General features: G+C 39.2%; 1 protein-coding gene across 1 annotated transcript in view; it reads left to right on the top strand.

Moving 5' to 3' along the window:
* Positions 1–408: 408 nt before the first annotated feature.
* COL5A2 (collagen type V alpha 2 chain) overlaps positions 409–15273 on the top strand; it is a 137228-nt gene continuing 122363 nt past the window's right edge. Inside the window, exon 1 of the mRNA XM_075829918.1 lies at positions 409–621. Coding sequence (XP_075686033.1) covers positions 534–621 — 88 coding nt within the window. The 5' untranslated portion in view covers positions 409–533. The remainder of the gene's footprint in view (positions 622–15273) is intronic.

Here is a 15273-nt window from a genome sequence, read left to right as displayed (position 1 = left end):
AGTCATGCCTCCAAAAAGGAACCCTGCACTTGGACGAAAGACTCCTGCAACAAGGTGCATCAGTAGGAAACAAAGTTTTTTAACCACACACACAAACAACAAACAGACCCGGGCATAGCCGTGTAACTCTGCTAGTACTGTATAAAGTTAAGACATAAAAACTACAAAAACTATTTACACTAGTAATAGAAAAATGTTGTTGTTAATCTATAATCTATGGAACATATGTAGTATTAAAGCAGCAGTATAGAAACGCTGGAGGAAGAGAGTAAAGTAATTTTGATTTGAGTTGTTTACCATCAATCACTTTCTGCTTGGCAGTGACTGGATGACTATAAGCCTGCACAAGCTAAAAGGGGCAGGAAAACCAGGGAAGGCTGCATTCTTCCTATTTAAAGCTGCAACACTTCAAAAAAGGTCTTGTTTGCAGACTTTGTCTTGAAGCTCACAGGGAAGAAACATATAGTGGTAGCTTAATGGTGCTGAGAAGACCCTAACGTAAAGGAGAGCCACATGTCTATCAAGTAGACATTATGAATTTAATACAGAAAAGGAATTTGATAACTTTTACACTTTTAATAGGGCACTTTCTAGCTGTACAAGCTCAAGATGAAGAAAGTGGTAAGTAAAAGATCTCAGGCTTTCAAGTCTTTCTGCGACATTTGATAAGTGAAATGAGGGCAGACTTTCTAAACTTTGTGGTATTGGCTGTTTTGCTGTTTTTAACAATAGGTGTTACTATACTAGGCATGGTTTTATAAGAGTTGCACACTTTGACTTTCTTTGAAGCTGATTGAATGTCCTTGTCACTTAGAAAGTGCACAGCACTGATCAGATAGTGTGTGGCACAAAACTGCTCCTGACAAGGTTTATTCATCTGTTACCTGGCAAAGAGCAGATGAAACTGATGGCTAAGGATGTGCCCGGCTTAGTTACTTGCTGAATTTTCTCTGTAGTGCTCACATCCAGCTAGGGTGGAGTCCTTGCTATGTGTTCAGGCTATTTCTTTGTTGAGAAAAATTCCCTTGTCTATCTTTTGATCGCTTTTCATATAGTTTGTGTTTTATACTAAGCAATGTTTTATTATTTTGGCAATTATTTTCCAACATTATTTTATGCCACTTTCATGACACTTCCACGTGACGTCCACCAGTTTTATTCTTTTGTTCTGTTGGATTGTGTTTCAGGGTTAGACTTTTTAAGGCAAAGTGACATTGAAGTTTGAGTGTTCCCAGAAGCCTAGTTCTCCCTCAAGGATTTTCTTCACATAGCTTTCCCTTGGGACTTGCTTAACATAACAAAGACATTGTAGTGAACATTTCACCTCTGTCCACATTTAGCCATGTTTACACACTGGTGCATTTAACACATTTTACTTCACTAATTGATTAATGGATGTGAAATACATTGTATAGTTTATAGTAGAGTTTGGAGATTTATATCATACCTACTATACTTTTGTCTTTTTTGACACAGAAGTATTTAACATTGCATATCTAATACCTCAAAAGGAGTGTCCTGAACACTTGCATACATACATATACACACACACACACACACACACACACACACACACACACACACACACACACACACTGTTCAAGATGGTGTTGTGTTTTCAATTTTCTTTGCAGGTTGAAAACCATTACAATGTATTTTCAATTTTATTTACAGCAGCATTTTATTTTACATTTCCATTCCTTTCAAAGTTTTATTTTATGTTTTATCAGTAATTAGATAATCCAGCAGGAGGGTTACTGGAAAATCTCTTGAGCAACTTTCCCATGTACATTCATGCTAACGCAAATACCATATGGGGGATGTGCACTGTATAGTGTTCCGCCGACAGGAGGTATCCCAGCACTGTAATGATTAGAACAGTTGGCTGGACAGTTACGTCATGGGTCATTATTATAAATTGGACTGTGTCACTGATTGCTTATTTAACTCTTAATGGTCCTTTTTAAAGACCCTAAGTCACTGGCAAGACCTACAGTAAAGACATAGACACACATAGGCTCACACTGTACACACTCAATATCTACAATATCTATAGGATGTATTCTTGAATACAATGCAACATTTAACTCATACTTAAGTGGATGGATTTATTGCAATTAAAAAATTATCATTTCTATCTTTGCTGTTTACTATTGTAAGTATTGCAGCATAGCTGATATATTCTGCAGTTGTTGTTTTTTCTTTTTATAAATATATTAATATATCACATCTATGAAAAAAATAGTTTTTGCAAATATATGGAGAAAAACGAAGACATTTTAATATGAATCAAAGCATCCATTATACAATATCTGGTTAGACCTGCAGCAGTGGCAAAATATTATTAAGCATGGCTATTTCCAATACAGTATGTCTTGTTCTTCAGGATTTCTAAACTACTGTGTTTGTAGGTTACAAAATTTAGGCTCATATTGGGAATGTGCAATGACAGGCCCCTAACTCAGGTCGGACCTAAGTTTCCTTTCCTATGCTAGAGCAGGTCTATGCAGGGCTACTCTCTACATACAATTCTATTAACATACAATGGAGGGGGAACTAGTGGCCTAGCCTGGGGTCAAACTTTGAATTAGGCTTCATTCAGACGAGCGTCTTCAATTTGCGTGCGTAAAAAACGCAGCAGTTTCCCTATATTTCTTGTCCATGTGTGTTGTGTATTGGCATTGTGTGCTTTACATGTGGAATACATTTATTACGTCCGTGTAAGCACTTCATTTTTTTTTATATTTATTTCTCTGCTTCTCTATGTATTTGATGTGTGAAACACGGACAGCACACGGATGTCGTCCGTGTGCTGTCCGTGTTCTTCACGCACCCATAGACTACAGTGGGTGACTAGGTGAAAACACACCAATATAGGACATGCAGTGAGTTTCACGCAACGTACACACCCCACGCGAAAAAAAAACGCATGTGTGAGTGGCCCCATTGAATTGCATGGGTCTGTGTGCTGTGAGTGATTTCAAAGCACAGCACATGGACGAGTATTACGCTCATCTGAATGAACCCTTAGGAAGGGTTGCTTAAATTAATACTAGAATGTTCTGTCCTGGGATACCTAAAGGAAGAGAGAAAAGAGAGAAAAATGTTCTATCCTTGGATAAGAAGAGAGAGTTGTTATGTTATCAACGAGCACCAGGAGGGGGCCACATTTTGATTTCTGATGTAGGCCCAATCTCGTCTCTGCAGATCCCTGAATTTAACGAAATTGTCTGTGGTAATAGTCAGAATGAACTTTAATAAGTAGGGCCGAATTTGTGTTCAGTAGATAGTTAGGCCAAAGTCTATTCTGAGCATCCACAATTAGGGTTTAAATGTAAAAGAACTACCTTCACCATGAGGTTCTTCTTGGACTAATAAGTAAAATGTTTTATATTTATGGCCTTCAAAACCATTGCCCTGACAGCATTGGGTTCACAAGAGAAATAACTCTTGGGCACAGGATAGTACATGCAGTACATGCAGTAAATGTGTTTCTTTTGTGTTTTAAAAGCCTGAGGATGACCTCAAAATGCATAGCTTTACTGCCTTTTCCGAAATAAACACATTAACTGCATGTACCATCCTGTGCCCAAGAGTTATTTCTCTTGTGAACCCAAGTATTCCCGTCACTCGGGACATAGATCCACCGGACAGCGCTGACTTCCATCCGCTTTTTCCAATTGTCTATCATCAAAATAATATTAGAGTTAGTTCTCAAGTTCTGTATGGTGAGCAATCTATATCTGCTTGGTTGTATATTTCCAAATATTTTATAAGGTTAAAAATATTGCTTCTAATGGAGATTGTTGTAACATATAATGCTGGCCAGAGGTTACAAACTTTACATGCAACCAATAAAAATGCTGGCTTCCTGTCTGATGACGTAATGGATTTATAAAAGTTTTAGCGACGAAGCTGGATTAGAGTTCTCTTGGAAAAGACGTTTCATTACACAAAGGAAAGACACTGAGGCACTGTATATCTTTTCTTAATAATCAGATTGTAAAACTATATTTACTAAAAATATAAAAAGCCATTTAATGTTTAAAATGTAACTATTGTTTCGTAAAAACTATTCGTAAAGACTATTTTTGTGTCCTTCAATGGATTTGTATTAAAATGCTGGATATGTCTTACTTTTAATAGACAAATCTACACACTAGTGTGCAGATAATGGCCGGGTCAAACTAAAGTCCTGTTTATTATATAACAGTGGTATTCATAGAGTTTCAAAGCAAACATAAAAATAGTTTAAAGAACTGCTATACACCACCATATTTCAACCACCTGCAACAACACGGCTATGACATTAGAGTGATGCCATAGTAGATTTATACTTGTGAGTGGATTTGCCTCCACTCAACAGCCACCATAGTGCCAATGGGGGGTGGGGGGGGGCTGAAAAGAAAGCATTGGGATATCACATGATGCCTCTCATGCAATACAGACCATGTGACTCCACAGAACGAAGAAGTGTTTTCTCTTCAGACTCTGCCGCAGTTAGGCTGTGTATTATAAGGCATAATATACTGTACCACTTACTGGTACTGTCAAGGATTAAGAATTTTAAAAGTTAATTTGGAGTTCTTTGACCTGTATAATAGCACACAGCTTGTGGTCTTACACTGTTTTATGGTGGTTGAACTTGCTATGTCTTCTGATATCCTTATAATTTGTTTTAGTAAGTACTTCAAAGAGCAAAACCCGCTAACAGAAAAACTGGCCTTGTTTCCTACAGCAACCAATCAATGCACAGCTTTCATTTTTCCAGAGACATTTAAGAAATGAAAGCTGAGCGCTGATTGGTTGCTATGAGAAACGGTCCAGTTTTATTGTTGGACTGTTTTAATTAGTTAGACTGACTCAGAAATATTTTTTACATAGTTAGTATGTTGGCATAAAGACATATGTCCATTAAGTTTAACCAAGGGATGGGAGAAAGGGAAGGGATAAAGTTAAATTTTAGACATTCCCAATTACTAATGTTAACATCATCGAATTTTGGCTCAAATGTCAGTTATTGAATTGCATCATTATTACCAGATAAGTTATCCTGTGTCATATTCTTTTATTTTTCATGGTGCATCTATTTACTCTTATATAGTACATAATTGTAATGGTGGGGGGGGGTAGGGAAACGGACAAGTGAGCCCTAATCTACCCGCCACTCTGTCCCTGCCTACTTGCAACGACCCGCCCTAGGCGACGGGGTACAACTGGGCGGCGGTCCCTGCGCTCAGTAAGTGCATGACAAACACGACAAACAAACAAGGGAATACAAGCAAGGGAAATGGGCAGTTGCTCGCGGAAACACCGTGAGCAACAGAGTAGTGAACGAGCCGAGTCAAGCCAGGAGAGTGCGAGGTACAAAGCGAAAAGCAGAAGAGTAGTCGGTAAGCCGGGGTCTGTATGGAGCAGGATCAAAAAGTAGCAGGAGCTGTAGCTGGGCCAGGAAACCTCAAGGAAAGAAATCACAAGCACAGATGGACAGGAAGAGCAGGCTTAAATAGACCGAGGGCGGGAGCTAGCTGAGTCTGGCCAGGTTGCGATAGGCTCTCCCACTCCTAAGCCTGCCAGCCTGAGTGGAGGAAGCTGGTGTCTGTCTCAGGGATGTACACTCAGGTGTTGACTGATTAATTCTGGGAATTAACCCCGAAGCAGTGCCTGGCAGATCCTTTACAATAATATAGTTCAGTAATTGGCTGAAAAAAGGCATGTGTCCATTCAATTCAACCTTCTTCACTTACAATCCCCAGTTGATCCAGAGGAAGGTAAACACCACCCTTGAACAGCATAGACTAATTTGCCTAAAATGGGGAAGATCACCTGATAATTCCTTACTGGCAAACAGATCTGACAGATCCCTGGATCAACATTCTACTTTTTAATATCAGGAACCCTGTTCTTCTGAAGAAAAATGTCCAATCTTTTCATAAATCTATGAAACATTTCTTCCATAACTTTCCATTCTTCCTTTAAGTACAAAAAGAGAATTTGTACTGCAAATAGAGTGACAACGCAGGTTTTAATAAGGATCATTTACATATTTGTGAAATAGATAATACTCTTTTTCTCTTTCTTATTATTATCGATTAGGGTTGTTAGTTATGTAAATTCTCAAATTACAATTATTTTCATACCGAATCATAGTCAAGTGTTATACTACTTATCACATTTCCGGCGTTTGGACATTGACCACCAAGTGTCTTCTAGCAAGAACGATGTTGCAGATGAAAGGAGATGTGTCTTAATTGTAGCTTCACTAGTACATTTGTTAAGTAATGCATTTTATGTTCATTTTTCTACACTAGTAGTTGCTTGAAACAATATGTTCCAATAGTTCCATGGTTACCAATATCCACTGCATCATAATTTACCTGCTCACAGAGAGCCACAATGTCAGGGATGTTAAAGCAGGAAATTATTTGGCAACCAATGTCTTTGATGAACATCTGTTCGTCTGATGTTTCCCTTCAACGTATTTTTATTCACAATGCAAAAAGATACCACGTGTAAATGCCAAGTCTGGAATTTATTACAAACCTTGAGCTAAATTCCATTAGTAATGCTACCACTCCTTCTACTTAAATCCAAACTTTTTCCCTGTCCATTTGTAACTCATTATCCATGTTCAACATGCCTCTCATGCTAGAAATCAAATAGAATATTGACTTTGATCTAGGTATCAAAGTTGGTAACAATATTTATGCAGAAGATGGTGCCAACTTTAAAATACATTATTTAGTGTGTTGGCAGCATTTTATTACACGTGTTAAACAATGTATCTTGTAAATCATGAAATTATTTGCCAGACTATTGTCTGATGATAACCATAGAATATCAAGGAGATGATCAATTAATTATTAAAATGACTGTCATTCCACCATGGAGGTGGTGGAACAGATAGATTTTTTTCAATAATCCCTGTCTTTCTGGCATTTCTGATATGATTAATTGCAATTAAATGCCAACTGTGCACATCGAGAGAAACATTGCTAACATATTATTTCTATTTATCAAGTTGATATCTTCATTTTGTCAGCTAAAAAGAACTACATAGTTACTTACCGTATTAAAGCAACACTTCTGGCAAGGATGAGTTACTCCAGTGCCTGAGGGGGCGGTGCATGACAAATCTCTTTGGTATTTGGAATCAAAGCCAAACACTAGACATAACACAGTATATTAGTTTTGTCTGAAGTGTTCCTTTAAGAAAGTCTCATTTCCATACAGTATTTGTCCTACGGAAGGCAGAAACAAAGGCCATATGGAATAGCTGAAAATATGACTCATGTAATGGATAAAAAAAATTTTTTCTTTAAAAAAGTATTTTTTTAAAAAAAACAAACAGAATGCATTCTGAGCATTTTTTTTTTGACAAAGTGTTACATAGTTTTACTGTTCTTTCAGTGGAGTACCCCTTTTTTACCCTAATGCTATAACCTACTTTTCTCTAGATGAAAAGGCAATGGTAGCACAATTAGGCCACACAGACTGCTCACAGTAGCACGAGCAACATGCGGTCTGGTGTTGTCCTGTTGAAAACGACTTCTGGGACACTTTGGAGAAATGGCCGTACCACTGGTTCCACTACCAAATAAATGTAACGCCGAGCTGTTAGTGTACCTGAAATGAGGACTAGAGTGGTCCGGCTGCTGTACATTATGCCACCCCACACCATAATCCCAGGATTGGGACCAGAGTGAGATTCTTTTGTGAAGGCCCCTTCATGGCATTGCCCATGTGGTCTTCAGACCAATCTCCGGCTATCATTGCATCTGAGACAAAAGCATGACTCATCACTAAAGAGGATAGATCTCCATTCCAGCCTCCAATCTGTCTTGCTGTGCACCTTGCTGAGCGGTGGTGTGTGGTCAATCGAGCACCTATAGCTGGGCATCTGGCTCATAGCCCAATGTCGTGCAAACGCCTTCTGATGTTTGTGTCGACACTGGTTATCGTCCTAAGCTTGGGATGTGACATCCAGATTCACTTGCAGTACAGAATGGGTCACTTAGCACCATTCTTCCAATCAGACGGTCCATCCAAGTAGAGGTTCACCACCATGCACCTCTTGCTGTCATACCCATTCGTTGTTGTTCTCCCAACATTTGGGACACGCAACCTTGAACAGTGCTGACATCTGGCAGAGGGATAAACCAAGGTCTTGCAGTTAAAGGATTCTGTCCCTCTCAGTTTGCGACAAGTGGCAATAACTGTGACGTCGACGAACAGGAGGCATCGCACAATTATCCCACACCACTTGATCCGATTTTTGAGCTTTCGTGTGGCAAAAAACTTTGCATTCAATCTGGTTTTTCTGCCCCTCACACATGCCACAGATTGGATCTAGGTGCTTGAAAATTTGATCACTTGAAGATTTTAGCGACACCTGCTACTTCCTCGAATTGCATAACCTTATGGATTGCCCTTCTTGGTGTTGCAACTTCAATGTTAAGGAGTGTGTATATATACAGTACTGTGCAAAGGTTTTAGGCAGTTGTGGAAAAAATGCTGCAAAGTAAGAATGCTTTCAAAGATAGAAGTATTAAAAGTTTTTTTTTATTAATTAACAAAATACAAAGTGAATGAACAAAAGAGAAATCTAAATCAAATCAATATTTGATGTGACCACCCTTTGCCTTCAAAGCAGCATCAACTCTTCTAGGTACACTTGCACACAGTTTTTGAAGGAACACAGATTTTCTGTGGATGTAGGCTTCCTCAAATCCTTCTGTCTCTTCATGTAATCCCAGACCAACTTGATCATGTTGAGATCAGGGCTCTGTGGGGGCCCTATACATCACCTCTAGGGCTCCTTGTTCTTCTTTACACTGAAGATAGTGCTTAATGACATTGGCTGTATGTTTGGGGTTGTTGTCCTGCTGCAGAATAAATTTGGAGCCAATCAGACACCACCCTGATGGTATTGCATGATGGATAGTTATCTGCCTGTATTTCTCAGCATTGAGGACACCATTAATCCTGACCAAATCTCCAACTCCATTTCGTGAAGTGCAGCCCCAAACTTGCAAGGAACCTCCACCATGCTTCACTGTTGCCTACATACACTCATTATTGTACCGCTCTACATCCCTTTGGCGAACAAACTGCCTTCTGTTACAGCCAAATATTTCACATTTTGACTCGTCAGTCCAGAACACCTGCTGCCATTTCTCTGCACCCCAGTTCCTATGATTTCGTGCATAGTTGAGTCGCTTGGCCTTGTTTCTATGTCGAAGGTATGGCTTTTTGGACACAATTCTTCCATGAAGACCACTTCTGGCTAGATTTCTCTGAATAGTGGATGGGTGTACCTGGGTCACACTGGTTTCTGCCAGTTCTGAGCTGATGGCACTGCTGGACATCTTCCAATTAGAAAGGGAAGTAAGCATGATGTGTCTTTGATCTGCTGCACTAAGTTTCCTTGGCAGACCACTGCGTCTACGGTCCTCAACATTGCTTGTTTCTTTGTGCTTCTTCAAAAGAGCTTGAACAGCGCATCTTGAAACCCCAGACTGCTTTAAAATCTTTGCCAGGGCGAGACATAACTATATTGTGTCTTGTTGCTGTGCTCAGTCTTGCCATGGTGGATCGGTGACATAAAACTGTCTTCCACAACCTCACCTTTGTAGCAGAGTTTGGCTGTTCCTCACCCAGTAGTAATCCTTCTACACTGCGGTTTATGTTACCGTTAATGACTGTGTTTCAGCCTACATACGAAAATGATTGTCATTATCCCCTGTTTGGTATAATTGGTTACACCTGACTATAATTTTACAAAATCCATGACTTTGTGCAAGTGTAGCTAGAAGAATTGATGCTCTTTTGAATGGTGGTCACACAAAATATTCATTTGATTTAGATTTCTCTTCTGTTCATTCACTTTGTATTTTGTTAATTGCTAAAAAAGACTGCCTAAAACTTTTGCACAGTATAAAAATATATATATATGTTAGCTCTAAGGCATATATTTTTTAGACTAAGAAATCCCAATTTCTCAAATCTTTCTTGATAAGGAAACCACCAATGAATTAACAAGACTCCCTCTGAACTTTGTTTTGGCCTGGCATTGCTGCGGCCAGGTGTTACTTTAAAGTCTATAGTAAAATCTGAGAAAGCCTACATGCACAGCGTTTTAGTTTGTGGAGTTTTCATAGAGTTTTTGGGGTCAGTTGCATTTTAAAAAAATGCGGGATGCTCCAGGTATGCTGTTTTTTAATGTAGTTTTTACCATGGTCTTCTCTATAGGACTTCAAATATGCCAGGAAAACGCTTGTACAAAGTGACACTAAATAATAAAAAAAAAAGCCATAAAAAATGTAAAATAATCCCAATATAAATGCTTAAAACTCATTTCATTTTTTTACTTGCATTTTACACAATATTCCATCTATTTTATGACTACATGTAGTGTTATCTAGGTAAAGCTATGTTGTGATTTTTTTTTTTATATGAAAACATATTTAAATCTGCCATACTTTACGCGTATCTATCATTCCAGGTACATTTTTAGAATATCATGTGTGTTAATTTCCGACTACAATGTCACCCCTATCATGTTTTTTTTTTTTTACAAGGGTTCCCTATGCAGGCTCCTTTTCCTATTGTCAGTTTTATCTGAGCTTAGCTCTAGAAGGGGTTGGCACTAGCACCTGTGATATATCTCCCACACTCAGGAGTTATGACCCCCATTCACACCCCACACACTAATTATGTGGGTGCTTCTAATGAACTAACCGAGTGTTGAGGACATTATACAGGACTGATCAGTGCTGCATCCTCCCTCTCTCCCTCTCTTTTACGCTCTTCCTCACAGAGTCTATCTGCTCTGTGTACTATGACCCATTCAGGACTTTCAGACTATTTTTTGGCAGGTTTTTCAGTGAGTGTAGAGATTCTGATCAGTTACAGATTTTAATAGCCAGGTCTAGTGGGAAATATACATTAATAAAGAGGTATTTAACAAGGTATATTACAAAGTTTATTATCTTTACATTCACTATTGATTTATGGGAGAAAATGTAAAGGATAAGTACACTTTAACTGTAATGTCAGATTCAATAAAGGCTATGTAAAACTTTGAAAATTATTTTTTTATTTATAAAAGTGGCAGACACTGTGTTTGGTGCAACTTTTAAATTCGTTTATATTAAAAATTATTTTTACTTTTTGAGATACAGCTGCTCTGTATCCTGTATACAAAGAAGCTGCAGCGTTCGCTGAATCCTGTACCAGTCAGGTCCACGGGACTGACTGGTTCAGTAAAAGCGGGTCCTGCCTGTCTCTGACACGCTGGATCCACCTGTTATCCATCACATCTCATAACTTACATGTGATAGATTACAGGTGAATCCGAACGGCAGACACTGAACCCGTCAGTCCCTCGGACCTGACGGATTCAAGTCTAAGTGAATGATACAGCTGCACTGTATACAAGATACAGAGCAGCTGTATCTCAAAAAGTAAAAATATTTTTAAATAAAAATGAATTTGAAAGATGCACCAAACACACTGACACACACACACACACACACACACACACACACACACACACACACACACACACACACACACACACACGCACGTACAAACACACACACACACACACACACACACATACACACATATATATATATATAAATATATATATATATACAAATCCCTTTCGAAGGTGTACATAGCCTTTGAATGGATTCTATAACAATTTGATTAAAATTGGTTAGGCAATGGCTGGTATTGAGTGGAGGTCCAACTAGGAGCAACTTTAAAGGTAATGTGTTGCCAGAAAAACATGTTTTTTTTTTAAAAATTAAACATTTAGTGTGTGGGTGATTAAACATTGTTCAAATTTTTTTTATTTTTTTGCACGAGTCCAGGAAATATTATAAATTATTTCTAATTTATAATACTACCCATTTTTGGTCACTAGATGGAGCTGTTCCCAAAATTGCAGCATTGCAACATTGGGTTAAAAGCCCTCGCTCTAGTGAGCTCTCAGCATCCCCCCCTCCTTTATCCTGGCTAGTGCCGGGATAAACGAGGGGTTTGAACGATGTAACCTCCTACACTGTGTGTCGCCATTTTTTGAGCTAACCCACAGTGTAGTAGGTTTACATACAGTAGTAAACACACACAAACACGAACATACATTGAAATCTCTTACCTGCTCCTGCCGCCGCGGCTCCCTCCGGCCCGTCCGCTGCGTTTGCTGCCGCTGGTGCAAGTGCACAAATCCGGAAGCCGCGACCGGAAGTAGTAATATTACTGTCCGGCCGCGACTTCCGGTCCACAGGAAAATGGTGCCGGACGGCGCCAATTTCGAATAGGACTGTGTGGGAGCGGCGCATGCGCAGTTCCCACACAGACGCCGTACACTGCAGTCAATGGGACGGGAGCCGTTCGCAGTCCCTATGGGACTGTGGCTGCCGTATTCCATGTCTGTATGTGTCGTTAATCGACACACACAGAAATGGAACAAAAAATGGCAGCCCCCATAGGGAAGAAAAAGTGTAAAAATAAGAAAAAGTAAAACACAAACACACAAATGAATATAAACGTTTTTAATAAAGCACTAACATCTTTAAAATATAAAAAAATAATTTGTGATGACACTGTTCCTTTAAAGTGAATCTGTCACCAGCATTTCACCTATTAAACCGGCAATACCTGGTGGAACTGGGTGAAAAACTATTTTTATGTAACCTTTGAATATCTTCTTAGTCGGCTCTGTTCTTTTAGTATTCAGTTTTTTAGTGTTCCTGCACTGTATGCCAATGAGCATAAAAGTCATATCTTCATTCGAAAAGAGTCATATCTTCATTCCCCAAGCCTTTCAGAGTTAACCCCGCCTCTTTACTTTTTATTGACATCTCCTCGCCTCCCCCCAGCACACACGAAATCCCACGCTTGTGCATCGATATCCTGTTCTGCTGCGTGCGCACAACGGGACATCATAGCAGCGCATGTGCAGTTACCAGATTTGAGGTCTGGACGAAGCAGGGAAGGGTATCGGGCCATACATGATTGGCGCATGTGCGCTATCTCAGATGTGATTTCGGCATTTAGGGCGGGACAGTTTTTGGCGGTGGATGGGCATAAAAAGAGGAACGAAAGAGACTGACAGATTATTACCATAAAAGGAGCAAAATGTTTGCAGACCGTTATTTACGGTCGGAGAAGGAGTTTAGGAGAGGGGATAATGCTAATGAACTTTTGACTGCAGCGGCCAGTGAGGGGTGAGTAGAATTCAATAGGTGAAATGCTGGTGACAGGTTCCCTCTAAACATTAAATTAGGGACATGTAGCATCAGCGATTCCCTAACATTTATTAATTTCTAGAATAGATCCCGTGAGAGGATAGCAATTCCAGTAATACTGGATATTAGGTATTTGCTAATATTTCAGTTCCCTAACTTAATATTTAAGATGCTGCACAGTGGAGCTCTACTGTAATCTTCCAAGGACACGGAGAAACACCAGAGAAAGTAGAGCCATGTGCTAACTTACAACCTTTCCTTATGCTACAAATGCAAATTCAAATAGGCTCAAACCAATGCATAGAGCACTTAGTATAGTTCACACTTATGTGCTGAAGTCATGTGAAAGGTAAACATTTTGGTGTATTGGTTTTAAGTGCAGTATCTTGTAGTAATTTATTATACGAACACTTTCCAGGTGCTGTTTCAGGCTGAATGACAACGTAAATAAACTGGGTGCTGCTACAGTTCAGAAGTCATACAAATATTACCACTGATGCTATTTGGCTCTTCATAGCACATTAACAGCAAGTAATGAACAGGTTAGGCCTTTTTCACACTGCGTTTTCAGTGTACAATTACCTAATGTGACGGTAAAGCTTCTGGTGTATACAAAAAAATTCATCCATGGACCCCGATTCACTGTACGGAGGCCAAAAAGTGTCCTGTTGCCCTCTGTCGGCTGGTATACGTCATATACCTATTTTTCTACTGTAAGGAATAGAGCAGTCGACTGCGCTATTTCATACAAAGATATCCAGTAAATAAACATATACTGCATGGTGTACTTTTTTTTTACAATGAAGCCTATGGTCGATTATGCTACTATATGCCTGTCTCTGTAGGCTTATCTCTCGATAAATAGCTCCGATGGACACTGCCAACGCCATATGAAAAGAGCCTGTGCCCAGTATTTGCGACTGTTTAGACAAAATAAAGGAAGCATACATTATTAATATTATGCTGAAAATTTATTTGCTATAAGGTGTATGACACATTTTGTAAAGGGCAAATAAATAGTGTATGATTTTTAAAAATTATGTACCGTAATTAATCACTTTATGAAAATGTAAAGTGGAATAAAAAAAGGAAATCTGGCTTGTAGCTATAAATGTACAATAAGTAGCCCAACAAGTAAACACACAAATATCAATATCTGTGAGGGTTCCGTTGCTTTTTGGCGATAAGAAAAGCATAGTCTGTAGTACTATTATGTTAAATATGGGTCATTAAAATATGGAGCGTGCTCAGGAGCTGAGTCCGCACCATAAGAGGCGGGTGTCGGCTGTTTCAATCAGCTGACAGCCAACTGCAATGGCCGGGATTGGAGATAACTCCAATTTAACCCCTTAGATGCTGTGGTCAATAGAGCCCGCGGCATCTGAGCAATCAAAAAGATGGAGGGGGCTCCCTCTGTCCCTTGACCCCCCCTCCCCCTGTGACAAAATTGCAAGGTACTGATAAGTTGCTTTGGTAGCCTGTCTTCTGTGATTTACTATAAAGCCCTGCCAGAGGCAATACACTGCAATAAATAAATGAGGCAATACACTGCAATAAATCAGTATTATGTAAAATTACGTAAGCAATAAAAAAGTAAACATAATTGGTATCGCCGCGTCTGTGAAAGTCCCAATTTCTAGAATATCATGTTATTTAACCAACCGGGTGAACGCCGCAGATAAAAAAAGAACAAACAATAATTGCCGTTGCCTCCAATGGGTTAACTACTGTCCTGTATCAGAAGAGATGAACATATGAGCCGTATTGTCAAAACTGCCAGTACAGCTGCGCCTCAGCAACAACTTTGGGGTATGCCTCACTAGCAAAGCCCTACTCACAATTTGAGAAGCACAGGCCTATAGGATGTCCCGGTTGGCTACAAGTTGATCAAATCCTATGTGGATGAATCCCATGTGTATAAATGATCGGCTTTCAATGGAATATTCGACTCCACCTTGTATTTACAATTAGTACATGTAGAAATATTACTAGCAATAGTTACTACTGATATAGA

The sequence above is a fragment of the Rhinoderma darwinii genome, chromosome 6 (assembly GCF_050947455.1).
Source record: "Rhinoderma darwinii isolate aRhiDar2 chromosome 6, aRhiDar2.hap1, whole genome shotgun sequence".
In the NCBI taxonomy this organism is placed as follows: domain Eukaryota; kingdom Metazoa; phylum Chordata; class Amphibia; order Anura; family Rhinodermatidae; genus Rhinoderma; species Rhinoderma darwinii.
Note: the sequence above shows the minus strand (reverse complement) of the source record. Positions and strands in the feature narration are given on the sequence as shown.